At 41.4% G+C, this 14677-nt stretch overlaps 2 protein-coding genes across 3 annotated transcripts in view; one reads left to right on the top strand and one right to left on the bottom strand.

The window, feature by feature from the left end:
- The window catches only part of KIF5B (kinesin family member 5B), a 47188-nt gene extending 36618 nt beyond the window's left edge, over nt 1-10570 (bottom strand). The window contains exons 1-2 of the mRNA XM_081820820.1: nt 10286-10570; nt 1413-1500 (exon numbers count right to left, since the gene is read on the bottom strand). Of these exons, the coding sequence (XP_081676946.1) occupies nt 1413-1500; nt 10286-10411 (214 nt within the window). The 5' untranslated portion in view covers nt 10412-10570. The remainder of the gene's footprint in view (nt 1-1412; nt 1501-10285) is intronic.
- A 50-nt stretch (nt 10571-10620) lies between these two features.
- LOC145721685 (uncharacterized) overlaps nt 10621-14677 on the top strand; it is a 58734-nt gene continuing 54677 nt past the window's right edge. For both annotated transcript variants that reach the window (XM_081820829.1, XM_081820830.1), the window contains exon 1: nt 10621-11006. In XM_081820829.1, coding sequence (XP_081676955.1) covers nt 10621-11006 — 386 coding nt within the window. The remainder of the gene's footprint in view (nt 11007-14677) is intronic.

Raw genomic sequence — 14677 nt, forward strand, 5'->3', positions numbered from 1 at the left:
ACCTGTATTCTCCTTCCCCTCATTCACCTTAGATTCCATGGTTCACTATTATCATTATTCTCTTGATTCATCCTCAATGCTCTTGCCCTTCTCTCCCTCTTTTGTAATTGCCTGGCAAAACCCCAACTAGGTAAATTCAACTCTTCCGGCAGCTAACCTCGAGTGGGCCCTTGGCAATGCTGCCTGGCAATACTGCCACATTTCCCTAATCCATTCTCTTCTACTGCCAGACAACTTCATTCCTTCTCCTAGAACCCCCTACCCCATCCTCATTCTGGGCTAACTTTGCACCCTTGATCACAGACAAAATGGAATATGAAGAGAACATCTATATTTTCTTCCATCACACCTATAAACTTAGTTCTATCCCAAAACTCTACCTTTTCTCCTCTTACTGGATGAACTGTTTGTGCTCCTACTTAACCCTAACCTGTCCACCTTTATAATGAATCCCATCCCCTCCACCCTAGTGAATGCCACAGGACAGGTTTTTGCCTCAATCTAAATACTTTTTAACAATTAGAGCTGACAAAAAGTAGAAGAAATTATATCATAAAGTAATAGCTATTTAACTGTAAGATCCCTTTGACAAAAGGGATTTCTGTAGTAACTAGAAGTCCAGATAATCACTCACACACTCTCAGCTCTAGGATTCTATGGTTTTAGAAAATATAAACTTAAAAAACCTTGGTAAAAATTAATAGTATTAACTGGAACGTACACACTTTTTTCACCCTTGGTAACCTCTGTTAAATTCCTCAAGTGTTTTTCTGTTGAACACAAGAGAAGTCTTTGGGGAAGAAAGAACAATGAATGGAAGAATGATAGACTGCTGCCATTTTCTACTACTTTTTAGAAACCTGTCTAACCATTCTGTATTCATTTTCAAGCTGCTGTATTTCCAGAACTGCTACCATAGAAACTCTCTTGGGAATATCTAATAGAACTGCATCTTCCAAAAACAAGTGTGTAACGCTAATATTCTTTTTTTTTTTTAAGTTTTTTTTTTTTTTTTATTTGACAGAGAGAGCGAGAGAGCACAAGTAGGGAGAACAGTAGAGGGAGAGGGAGAAGCAGACTCCCCGCCAAGCAGGGAGCCCGATGTGGGGCTCGATCCCAGGACCCTGAGATCATGACCCAAGCCGAAGGCAGACGCTTAACCATCTGAGCCACCCAGGCACCCCCGCTAATATTCTTGTAATACCCTTCACTAGGTACTGTAAATAAATTAGATCATGAAATTTGAGCAATGGTTTACTAATTGTATTTGATCTTTTTATTATTTAAACTGTCTTCTACAATTAACTAAAAAAGGGGGGGCATTAAAATGAAAAAAAAAACTGGGTAAACGGGAAAGATCACAAACAATATTTTACTTATTATTGCGACAAGAGCAGGTTAAATATATTTACCTTTAACAATCTTCTTTGCACAGTCATTATATACTTGCTCTTGAGAGGTGTTTGACTGGAACACTCGGTCAAATGCGTAAGGCTTGGACTGAAAAACAGAAACAAAGGTTTCAACTACACAAATTAAAGGTGAATGGACACTTCTAAGTTCCTTTAAAGATGTCATCATATATTTAACCTTCTAAATAGGGTACCTACTATACATTACTTCATGTCACAGAATCTTGTGGAAAGGACCTTAGGGATCACCAAGTGCAAATCCACTAGAATGAACTCCACAAAACCAAGAATGTCTGTTTTAGTCTTTTATTTCCAGGGCTTACCACTACTGTAATAGGCACTCAAATGAGTGCGGAGTGGTTTTTCGTTTAATGAGTGTCTACTCTGGCAAGTACTGAGACTCTATTTTCTTTTCTTTTCTTTTTTTTTTTTTAAAGATTTTATTTATTTAACTGGCACAGAGAGAGAGACACAGAGAAGACAGCGAACACAAACAGGAGGAGTGGGAGAGGGAGAAGCAGGGCTCCCGCCAAGCAGGGAGCCCGACGTGGGGCTCGATTCCAGGACCCTGGGATCATGACCTGAGCCGAAGGCAGTCACCTAACCAACTGAGCCACCCAGGCACCCCACTGAGACTCTATTTTCAATAATAATATCATTTTGCAGATAAGGAAGCTAGAATCCTGAAAGGTACAAAAGGTGTTAATGACAAAATTTAAATTTAAATTCAAATCTCCTGCCAATTCAGAGCTCCTTCCACTACTCCCATTAGACTTTTCATTTTACTGCAATAGCTTTTCAATCATTTCATTCATTTAACAAGTATTTATGGAATGCCTGATATACTAGACATACATCTTGCTAGAATGATGACCAAGACAGACATACTCTCTGCTTTAGTGGAGGTTAAGTAATAGTGGGGCAGACATCAGACAAATAATTAAGCGACTAGAATTCTGACTCATGCAACGGAGTGCTATGAGAGCATATAAGAGAAGAAACTGAATCTGGGAAAAGGCAGAAGAATGTCAGGGAACCACTCTAGAGAAGGGATGTTTAAGAACTGAAAAAAGAGTAGCACCTAGCTCACTGCTTGTCTCTTCAATACTAGTCATGGGAGGGTGAGTGCAGGAAGTAGCCTAGGTATTGGACACATAAAGATCCTAAGGCAGAAATGAGCCTGCAGAATGCAAGAAACCAAAAGAAGTTAAGTTCGAAGTATAAGGAGCAAAGATCCAATGCAAATAACACAGTGAAAAAGGCAAATAACATCTTAGTATTATTTTAAAAAGTTCTGACCTTGTGGGTTCCCTGAAAGGATCCTGGGGACTCATTTAGAGAAGTGACATGGTCTGAAGAATGAGCCAGAGGGATGGAATTTTTGAAAAAAATTAGAGTATAGTGTCCATGCAAGTCAAGGAAAAATTATCAAGGAGGGAGTGATTGTGTCAAATATAGCTGCGAGGTCAAGGTAAAACTGAAAAATATCCAATAACAAAGGTTAGATTGGAAAGAGATTAAATAAGAATGGGAAGTAACTAAGTAGAGCAGAAATCTGGCTGTGGGTCTAAAGACTTTTTTTTTTTTTTTTTTTTTAAGGACAAAAGCTGAGCAAGTTTAAATGTTGGCAGGAACAATCTAGTAATCTAAGAGAAAAACTAAGCGTATACAGATGAGAGAGGAGGGCAAAGAGGTTCTAGTATTTGAAAGTATATGCTTGCTCTCTACCCTCTCTTAAAGGAAAGGAAGGAAGCTAGACCTTAAATACAAAACAATCATGACCATCCAAAAAATCCTTAACATTACAGATGACTTCCCAGGCCTTAGCTAAAAAAACACCTTACTTTTTAGGAACTATACTTCACAATCTCCTTCCCCAAAGCTTGGAATAACAGTTACAATGAAAAGTACAATGAAACAGACACTCCTAAATGGCTATCCAAAGTCATTAATAATTGTTCTTCCCCTTGCTGCTTCCCACTACATAGGCTGGGAAGCTAACCACCTGATAGCCTAGTCTCCTTGCAACTAGTGGCCACATGACCCAGTTCTGGATACTACAAAGTAAGTGATGGTCTGCTGAGGGGACCTGGGAAAGGGTTTTGTTTTCCTGACAAAAAGGACCATCTCAGGGTACCTGGATGGCTCAGTTGGTTAAGCAACTGCCTTAGGCTCAGGTCATGATCCTGGAGTCCCAGGATCGAGTCCCGCATCGGGCTCCCTGCTCAGCAGGGAGTCTGCTTCTGCCTCTGACCCTCCCCCCTCTCGTGTTCTCTCATTCTCTCTCAGATAAATAAATAAAATCTTTTTAAAAAAAAAAAAAAAGGACCATCTCAGCTGTAGCTGCCCTTTCTCCTTTCTGGAATGATAGAGTTGTAGCATCCATCTTACAAACATGAAGAAAAGTCAATAGCTTAAGGATGACAACAGATAACAGAGTCAGTAAGTAGTAGCAGTCGGGGCCTATCTCCAGACTTTTAACATGTGAGAATAATAACCTCTTATTTATTTAAATCACTATTTGTTGTTTGTTTGCCTTCTGCAGCTGAAAGCATTTAAAAAAAAAAGATTTTATTCATTCACTTGAGAGAGAGAGAGATAGCAACAGAGAGCACAAGCGGGGAGGGAGTGGGAGAAGGAGACTCCCGCTCAGCAGGGAGCCCAATGCAGGGCTCGATCCCAGGACCCCAGGACCACGACCTGAGCCGAAGGCAGACATTTAACCAACTGAGCCACCCAGGCGCCCCAGCTGAAAGCATTCTTAAAGGATATATACTATGATGACTTCACTTTGGCATCAATTAAAAGTAGGCGTCTCAAAGTCTGATCATTCTTTGCCTATGAGACAAACATAAAAGTGTCCTTTTGCTAAGATTCTACAAAGACATTAACCTTCAATTTTACAGGTGCAACTAAGTAAGAGACAATCTGTTCTTCTATTGATTATACAAGATGTATTTGTGATAAACAATTTTTGAAAACATAAGCACAATCAAAATAACAATCTCTGGCCAGAGATAAACCACGCTAATTTTTTCTATGTGAAGAGAAAATAAATTTTCCTCTTCATGTATCCAGCAAACATTTATTTAGCACCTATCAGACATTGTAAAAGAGTAAAGGAATTTTAGAAATGTTATTTAATTAGTACAGACTGTATGGTTCAAAGAACAGAGAATAAGGCTGGGTAGAATCTTGAATACAGGGCTCCTGGGTGGCTCAGCGGGTTAAGCATCTGCCTTTGGCTCAGGTCAGGATCCCAGGGTCCTAGGGTGGAGTCCCACATCTGGCTCTTTGCTCAGCGGGGAGCCTGCTTTTCCCTCAGCCTGCCACATGCCCCCTGCTTGTGCACATTCTCTCTCTGACAAATAAATAAATAAAATCTTAAAAAAAAAATAATGGGTAATAGTAAAACCTGCCTAAAAAGTACTTTATACGGATGTTCACTATGGCATTCCTTATGGCAAATATGCAAACTAAAAAATAACTAAGCTGGGATTAAGTGATATTTTTAGATGTTATATCATGGTTAAATCAAAAATTAACAAGTGCTAAGCATTAAGTTGACAAAAATCTTATTTTAATTCCAAAACTAAACTATAATTTCGTTATGTAAGGTAAATGTTTTGATTAGAGATCTAGCCATGAAGTTACTAACTGATGATAGCTTCCTGGAATGAAAAACAAGACTCATGAAACATAAAAATTACTTTTAATGGTCTACAATTAAGGGACATCTTTTTTTTTTTTTAAGATTTTATTTATTTGACAGAGAGAGACAAAACGAGAGAGGGAACACAAGCAGGGGGAGTGGAAGAGGGAGAAGCAGGCTTCCCGCCAAGCAGGGAGCCCGATGTGGGGCTCAATCCCAGGATCCTGGGACCATGACCTGAGCCGAAGGCAGACGCTTAACGACTGAGCCACCCAGGCGCCCCAGGACATCTCTTAACTAAAAAATTTTCAAATAAATTAAACAAAGGAAAACTCATGATCTGGATGTCTGTATCTTAAAAACCTGGTTCTTGACCTTGAAATGTACATTATGTAGTCTTATTTCTATGAACCTTCAAAGATACTCCAAGTCATAAAATGCATTCACATCTGACTTAGGCTTCAAAGGGACAAAACCAAATAGGAATAAGCTTATCTGAACTGCAACCATAACTTAGATTTTTTTTTAAAGAAATTTTTATTCATTTCACAGAGAGAGGCACAGCAAGAGAGGGAACACAAGCAGGGGGAGTGGGAGAGGGAGAAGCAGGCTTCCCGCCAAGCAGGTAGCCTGATGTGGGGCTCGATCCCAGGACCCTGGGACCATGACCTGAGCCAAAGGCCGATGCTTAACGACTGAGCCACTCAGGCGCCCCTCAGATTTTATTTTTAAGTAGTCTACACCCAAGGTAGGGTTTGAACTCACAACCCTGAGGTTAAGAGTCGCAGGATCCACTGACTGAGCCAGCCAGGCACCCCATACCTTATATTTCTTAAGTGAAGTGGTTCCTGTTTATATCTGCAGAGACAGGTTGAACACCAAATCTGGTTAGAAACGTCACCCTCCTAGCAGGAATATACCTTTCTCTGGAATTCTGAATAGTGATCCTCAGATCATAGGGGATTGTATCTTATCAGACTTTGCTTAGTTTGACAATGATTGTTAGCTAACGTTCCACAATTGTACAGGTATGTGATGAGGGCTTCTTTCTCTTTTAAGATTTATTTATTTGAGAAAGAGAGCGCACGAGCGCACACGTGCACATGTGCAAGTGCTCATGCACCCGGGGAGCGGGGCGGGGGAGAGAATCTGCAAGCCATCATTCTCCTCTTTACAACAAAACAAAACACAACGAAACCCACCCCACAGGAGCCTCTTGCATGGATCACATGTCAGCAGGCGGGTAAGACCTTCATCATGGATGGGCCCTGATCCTCAGGGGCTGTTTGGGAACCACTGGGCACGGAATCTCCTGCTTCTAGGCTGGGGGGGGGGGGGGGCAGGTTCTAGGCTAGAAACAGAAGAAGTGAAGTGTCCTTGGAATGACAAGAAGTGAGCGTGGAGCCTGCGGCAGGGCTCAATCTCAGGACCCAGGAGATCATGACCTGAGCTGAAAACAAGAGCCACCTAGGCGCCCCTGGCTTCTTCTAATTTTCACTTTTTTTTTTTTTTAAAGATTTTATTTATTTATTTGACAGAGAGAGAGAGACAGTGAGGGAGGGAACACAAGCAGGGGGAGTGGGAAAGAGAGAACCAGGCTTCTCAAGATGCAGGGCTCAATCCCGGGACCCTGGGATCATGACCTGAGCCGAAGGTAGATGCCTAACAACTGAGCCATCCAAGCGCCCCTTAATTTTCACTCTTAAGGTAATCAGGATCAAATACCATATCATCATTCATTTGAAAAGAGAAATCATGTTGAGCTATAGACAAGAACTGGACAAGATGATCTAATTAGGTTTTACTTTCCTTTAATTTCAATGAACTACAACAGCCTGGTTTTGGTTCTGACAGTCTCTACAGTATACCATTAAGGAACCATGATTAGTCAAGATACTTAATACAAATATGCACGTTCCACTTTTACAATGCATAAAAGAATAATTTTTTCTATTGGTTTTTTTTTTCTGGCGTTTTCAGCAGGCTTATTTCAACTACATAAGGTGTTACCCTGGACCTCCTCTTTTGTGGATGACAAGTTCTCTTATTTAAAGCAAATTCTATTTTTATCAAGCAAAGGTTTTCCTTAAATAATCCATTTATTTCATTTGTGTGATATGTGATATTTATACCTCTTCAACAAGCACTTAATTACCCAAAAAATCTGTATAAAAGGCTGTAAAACACAGAGAAACACTATAGGATTACAAGATTTGCCTGCCACAGGATCATATTATATGAAAATCAATGATGTAACAGGAAAAAAAATTTGGACAAAAGTCAACTTAGAGGAAAATGAGAATCCTTAAAAATTATTTTCTACAGGAGCACAGATTATACCTATAATTCAGTAAACTAAAATACCTATTCTTTTACATTTTGATTTAACCAGAAGATTGTGTACAAAATGTTTTAAAATCATGTTCAAAATAATTTAGTTTTAAATGCCGCATTGCAGGGCGCCTGGATGGCTCAGTTGGTTAAGCGACTGCCTTCGGCTCAGGTCATGATCCTGGAGTCCCGGGATCGAGTCCCGCATGGGGCTCCCTGCTCAGCAGGGAGTCTGCTTCTCCCTCTGACCCTCCCCCCTCTCATGCTCTCTCTATCTCATTCTCTCTCTCAAATAAATAAATAAAATCTTTAAAAAAAAATAAAAAATGCCGCATTGCAACAATTCCTTCTTAAAACTGTTCATTTTGAGTCAGGATCCAGTAAAATGAACCAAACAAACCTAGAGATTTTTTAATTTTAAAATCTGACTCTCCCAGCTATCCCTTTTAAATTTTCAACAGCGTTTTAAAAAATAAATTCATTAAAAAAAATTGAAACCCCAGATTAACTAATGACTTAGTATATGCAAAGATTAGTTCTTGAAAATAAACATGTTACCTTACATTTCTTAAGGCTATGTTGACTCTGTTGTATTTCTGCTTAAACTTAAAAAAAAAAAAGACTAAAAAAATGCTTACGAGTTTACCTAAAGGCCAACTGTTTATTACTGATTCACAACTCAATCATCTATCCATTATTTCTATTAGCATTTAAGTTTATTTACATTGTTAAGGAAACTTAAATAAGAACTTATAAGAACTTTATCCAAAGGAAACAACCAAGAATACAAGTGTGCTTACTGTGGTAATTGTTTTCTTTTAACTCTTTCCTCATATGTCATATTTGGGCAGAAAGTTGCCTTCTCAATGTATTTTGTGAATCCTAAATCCTATCATTGCAATAAATGAATCTTGGTAATACTTAAAGATTTGTTTAAACACACACACAAATCTGCAAAAATAAGACATTTTTAATACAAGTCTAAAAGTAAAATTGTTTTGACGTGTCAATCACTGCTGCAGCTGAATAATTACAAAAACTCTATGAGAAACTAGTAGCCAGAATGCCAACTAACCTAGGCCCTGCAAGCTTCCTCTGATTCCATGTCAGAGATATCCTAAAGGAAAAGGATGACTACTTCTGTGCTTAACTTCTTAGTGTTACCATGATGTCATTTCATAGTTTTTCTCATGAACTTGTTAACAAAAAAATAGCCAGTCTTCACACAGTAGTAGCTGGCAGTTGTTTGTAAGCTAACGACGTTCGCCACAAGCCTACAGAGCAACAAAGAGCTACGACATTCACTTTCTAAAGATGAACTTTGCAAACTTTCATATAAAAAAGAACTTCAGTCCTGTCTTACATGTCAATGCTCTTAATCATCAATGTCCCATCTCCTGTGACCCCCTTTGTCTTTTTTCCAAACTAAACTGTGCAAACAATATGCTATATGGAATGCCATTAGAGAAAAAATTAACATTTAGATTTTGTACCATGATAGCAACGTAGAAAAAAATTCTGCCACAATGGCGTTACCAAGAAAAGATAAATTTAATTTTCTTAGTCACAATTCACTGTTCTGTAGGCAGTGTCTTACCCTCCATTTTAATCTTCCTGAACTGGGAATGCAAAATATTTTCAGAGACCTTTCAATACCAGATCAGACCTCAAAAAAAAAAATAAAAAATAAACCTTACTTTCTGGTTTCCCTGACAATGATCAACCACCTCTGGTTATGTTTTATAACACAAAGGACACTATTTCTCCATCCTCGAGATTATAAAAATCAACTTTTCTCCAAGGTAGAAGTAGGGATCTAATACTAACAAAAAATCCAGTTTACTATCAAATTTTATTTTTTATTTTTTTATTTTTTAAAGCTTGCGTTTATAATACCTTGATACACAAAAAGTTAACACTCTTTGTTATACGGTTACCCATAAAACCCACTAAGAGACAGGCGCCTGGGTGGCTCAGATGGTTAAGTGTCTGCCTTCGGCTCAGGTCATGATCCCAGGGTCCTGGGATCGAGTCCCGCATCGGGCTCCTTGCTCCTTGGGAGCCTGCTTCTCCCTCTGTCTCTCATGAATAAATAAATAAAATCTTTAAAAAAAAAAAAAAACCCACTAAGAGATAATAGGTCTTTCTGGGCACCTACTTGACCCAATCTGAGTTGGCTAGATCTGCTAGAAAACTGAAGAAAATTGATCACTCCGATTTCAAAAGAAAATTCAGTCTCTTTACAGCCCTTGATTCGCCATTTGTAATAGTTAACATGAACGTTCATTCATCACTTAAAGGACGGGTGGGTGAACATATGAGATACAGATATTTGTAGTTGTTCGATCATTTTTCCTCCTCGCGAGAGAGGAATATGGTTCAACACGTAGCTGTATCTTCTGTTTCTATACAACTAGGTATGTTTACTACTTAAGGTACAGTAGGGCTGGTCTTAAACCTCAAAATTCCTAGCTGAACTTTAATCTTGCACGTGTTACAAATGGTAAACTTGGGGGTAGTCCAAAACACCAACAGCAACTGCGCGCGCGCACACACACACACACACACACGCACGCAGAAATATAGGCAAATATGCACTAAACTCTCCCCGGACAGTTCTCCAGCGCCCCAGGTGGGGGAGTGTCCCAGACAGAGACTAGGCGCCTCCCTTCTCTGCGCACTTAAGACCGGGGTGGGGGGCGATCCAGGAACACCCGCGGAGTTGCGCCGTCTCCCTCCCCAGGGTTATTTGAACCGGCAAACTCTACCGGGGGGCGGGGTTGGGGACACCACTGTTCGTTCCCAGTTCTGCACCCCGCCACTCCCCTGAACTCCGGGCCCAGCCAGACCCAAAGGAGCGGGATGGAGGGTGGGGGCGGGGGTCACTCACCGCAATCATAACCGTGTCTTCTCCCTGAAACTTGGCGACGTACTTATCGCCGCGGTTCACCTCCGACTCGTTGAGAGGTCTGAAGCGACACATTACTTTGATGTTGCACTCGGCCGGGTCCGCCATCTTCCTCGTTGCCCGGGCCGGAGGCCGGGAACCACTCCCCGCCGCTCAGTCTGGAAGGAAGCGGGCCCGAGCTGAGAAAAGGGGTCGCGAAGGCCGAGAGATTCAGCAGTCTGCCGCGTCGCGCTTCCCCCGGCGGCAGTGGCCGGGGAACCCGGACTCGAAGCGCCGGCGCCGGCAGCCGTCGCCCTGAGGCTCACTTCCGATCCATCATGGCAGCCATGGCGGCGGCACGGGTGGAGAGTCCGCGGCTCCTCAGCTTCTCTCTCCTCAGCCCGGGCAACCTACAGGGGCTCGAGGGGATTCTAGGCCCCGAAAAATCGCCCCCTCCTTCCTCGGAGACAGCAGGCCGGGCACGCCGTTTGCCCGCCCCGCTGTCCGCTCGCCGGCTCGCCGGCAGCCTCCCGATTCCTCCTGAGGCCGCAGACCGGCGACTGGGCGGCGGGATGGGCGGTGCGCGAGGAGCAAGGCGCACGCGCGGCGGGTCCGGACGCCGTGACGACCAATCCGCGTCCGCGCCCGGCCGCGCCGCCGCCCTGCCGCCCCTCTTCGCCCGGGGGTCGCCGATTCAAGTTTTACCGGACGGTCGCTTACAGAGGTATTTTTGGTTACCCCGCCGTCTGACCCCGCCGCCTGACCCGGCCGCAGAATTTCCCAGAGCGAAGGCAGACAGACGCGCTTAGCTTTCTTTTCTGCAGGGGTCAAGGGATTTGTTAAACTACCTTACGTTGTAGTTTATTTGAATACAGTACTATATTCCTAATAAGGAAGTGTTGGCTTTCTATTTAGTCTGGCGATAAAATTGGTTCCTAGTTCACCTTATTAGAGCGCTTCGCCAGAGAAAGGAAGATTTGAATGAAGGGTGTGGCACGGCTCTCTAGTTTAAGCGGTTACTCTTTCCTGAGAGAGTGGGTTGGGGAGTCAAGAAAGAAAAAGGAAATTTCTCCTAAGGAATGAAGATTACTGAACAAATGTGGAAAGTAGGGTGAGCGGGAAGAAGGCTCCCAGTCAGTCGGAGGTCCCACTTCTCTGGTAATAAGTATATGGAACTCAGCCCCAGAGGAATGACTGACCTGAGTCATTCCTGGATAAAAGGCCTGGATAAATTTGTGGACTACATGTCTAAGGAAAACCACTCCACAGTTGAAGTGGTTTTTTAGAAAGGTGGATACCATAATGGCTCTAACTGGAAGTCGCTCTGAGGTGCTGGGAAAGAACTGCAAAGACTGTCAGGAACCCTCCCTCTGGTTTTCAGTTTTCGTTTGTAAAATGAGTGATTGCATCATAAAAACCTCCAGTGCTCTCTGTCTTCGCCCAAGACATACCTCCAGAAATTAACCCATAAGTCAACAGATACAGGTTTGTTGATCCACTGCAATAAAGAGTTTACAACTGAGGAACACCAAACAAAGGAACAGATGGAGTTACACAGCTCTGGGGGAAGTGTGGAGTTTGGGTAAAATTTTAGTGAAGTTGTGTTTCAGTAGGCTCCAAATAAAGCAGAGCGTTGACATGAGGTCTAGACTACAAGTGGACCCAAGGTCCTGTTTCCTTGGGAACTACAAAGTTAAGGTAGATGTGGAATGTTGTCTTCAGAAACCCCTGTCCCAAAGCTCTGCACCTGGCTTGAAAGTCAATCAGGGCTGCTTCTCTGTGTCTTAGATCCTCCAAGCAAGAATAGGATGTTTTATTTTTACTGATATAATTTCAAACAGTGATTCTGATAGTCTGTAACTTTAAAGAACAAAGTTTTCAGTGAACAAGAGAGTAACAGTCACTCAAAGAAGGAGGTTGTGGCGGGTGGGCCACTAGTTTTCAACCTTTGCAGCAGGATCTCATGAACACCCTGTCCTCTTCCCTCTGCTCTTTTCTCTGAGTCCATTTCTTCAACAATTGCTTGACTGTCTTATCTTCTTATCTGCAGCCCTGACCTTTTCACCTGTGTGACATTCCCATCCCTCTAGCTGCTTATAGGCCACCTTGTTTAGGATGCATTACCTTAATGTCAGATTTTTAGTTTTACCAAATGAATTGTCCTCTGCTTCCTGCCAATACTCAGTTCAACTTTCCAGTTTGATTACCAACATCAGCATTCTTCTGTACTCCCAGGTTAAAACAGTTCCAGTCACCTATCACTCCACTATTTACTTCATCCTCTATACATGAAGAAGAGAAATATGGTAGTCTGTATCTAAATTTCCTCAACTTCTATTCCAACATGCCCATGTGTCTTCATCTCAGAAGATCTGGGGAATGATTGGTCTAAAGCAGTGATTTTCAAATTCTCCGTGGAGTAGGGGTTCCAAAAAGGTGACTCAGGAGATCTCATGGTATGGGGAAGGACAGGAGGGTGATGGGATGGCCAAGGAATTAAGCTCTGGAAACATCTGCTGTTCAAGGCACTTCAGTTGCAACTCTTGCCTCTTCCTCCTGCACAGCAGATATGGAAGCTCAGACTCATGAAAACGAAATCCAGAAAGGGAGGTGTCTTGCAAGAGCCTTCTGCTTTCAGATCTGACATACATACTTTTTCTGGGCAAGGAAGCATAAAGAGCCTGACCCTGCACAGGACCAGGAAGGGAAAAAATATTATGTCAAAAACAAAATAATTCTAAAAATCATCCTGTCACATTAGTGAGGAATAGTGGTATCAAACAATAGGCTTTAGGAATTATTTCATAGGGGTGCCTGGGTGGCTTAGTCGGTTAAGTGGCTACCTTCGGCTCAGGTCATGATCCCAGCTTTTTGAGGAACCTCCACACTGTTTTCCACAGTGGCTGCACCAGTTTGCATTCCCACCAACAGAGCACAAGTTTTCCTTTTTCTCCACATCCTCACCAACATTTGTTATTTCTTATATATTTGATTTTAGCCATTCTGACAGATATGAGATGGTATCTCATTGTAGTTTTGATAATGCATTTCCCTGATGAGGAGTGATGTTGAACATCTTTTCATGTGTCTGTTGGCTGTCTGTATGTCTTTGAAGAAATGTCTGTTCTTGTCTTTGGGCCATTTTTAAATTGGATTGTTTGCTTTTTGGGTGTTGAGTTGTATAAGTTCTCTAAATATTTTGGATACTAACCCTTTATCAGTTATGTCATTTGCGAATATCTTCTTCCATTCAGTAGGTTGCCGTTTAGTTTTGTTGATTGGTTCCTTCACTGTGCAGAAACTTTTTATTTGATGTAGTGCCAATAGTTTATTTTTGCTTTTAGTTCCCTTGCCTCAGGAGACATATCTAGAAAAATTTTGGTATGGCCAATCTCTCTGATTTTTATGGTTTCATGTCTCACATTTAGGTCCTTAATCCATTTTGAGTTTATTTTTATGTATGGTGAAAGAGAGTATCCAGTCTAATCTTCCCAACAGCATTTGTTGAAGAGACTGTCGTTTTCCCATTGTATATTCATTCCTCCTTTGTTGAAGATTAATTGGCCATATAATTGTAGGTTTATTTCTGGGTTTTCTGTTCTATTCCATGGATCTGTGTTTATTTTTATGCCAGTACCATACTGTTTTAATTACTACTGCTTTGTAATATAACTTAAGATCTGGAGTTTGATACCTCCAGTTTTGTTTTTCTTTGTCAAGATTGCTTTGGTCAAGATCTTTTGTGGTCCCATATAAACTTTGGGATTGTTTGTTCTAGTTCTGTAAAAAGTGCTGTTGGTATTTTGATGGGGATTGCATTAAATCTGTAGATTGCTTTGGGTAGTATAGACATTTTAACAATATTTGCTCTTCCAACCCATAAGCATGGAATGTCTTTCCATTTCTTTGCATCATGGTGAATTTCTTCTATAAAACACTGAAGAAAGAAAGTCATCCTCTTTGGTTAAGCTTATTCCTAGATATTTTATTGTTTTTGGTGCAATTGTAAATGGGATTATTTTCTTAATTTCACTTTCTGCTGCTTCATTGTTAGTATAGGAACACAAGAGATTTCTTTTCTTTTTTTTTTTTTTTTACTTAAGATTTTATTTTCAAGGGGTGCCTGGGTGGCTCAGTCGTTAAGCGTCTGCCTTCGGCTCAGGTTATGATCCCAGGGTCCTGGGAACGAGCCCCGCATCAGGCTCCCTGCTCAGCGGGAAACCTGCTTCTCCCTCTCCCACTCCCCCTGCTTGTGTTCCCTCTATTGCTGTATCTCTCTCTGTCAAATAAATAAATAAAATCTTTTTTTTTTTTTTAAAGATTTTATTTTTATTTATTTGAGAGAGAATGAGACAGAGGGCATGAGAGGGAGGAGGGTCAGAGGGAGAAGCAGAC

This window comes from Leptonychotes weddellii, chromosome 5 (genome assembly GCF_054177405.1).
Source record: "Leptonychotes weddellii isolate Sample4059 chromosome 5, ASM5417740v2, whole genome shotgun sequence".
NCBI classification, from domain to species: Eukaryota; Metazoa; Chordata; class Mammalia; order Carnivora; family Phocidae; genus Leptonychotes; species Leptonychotes weddellii.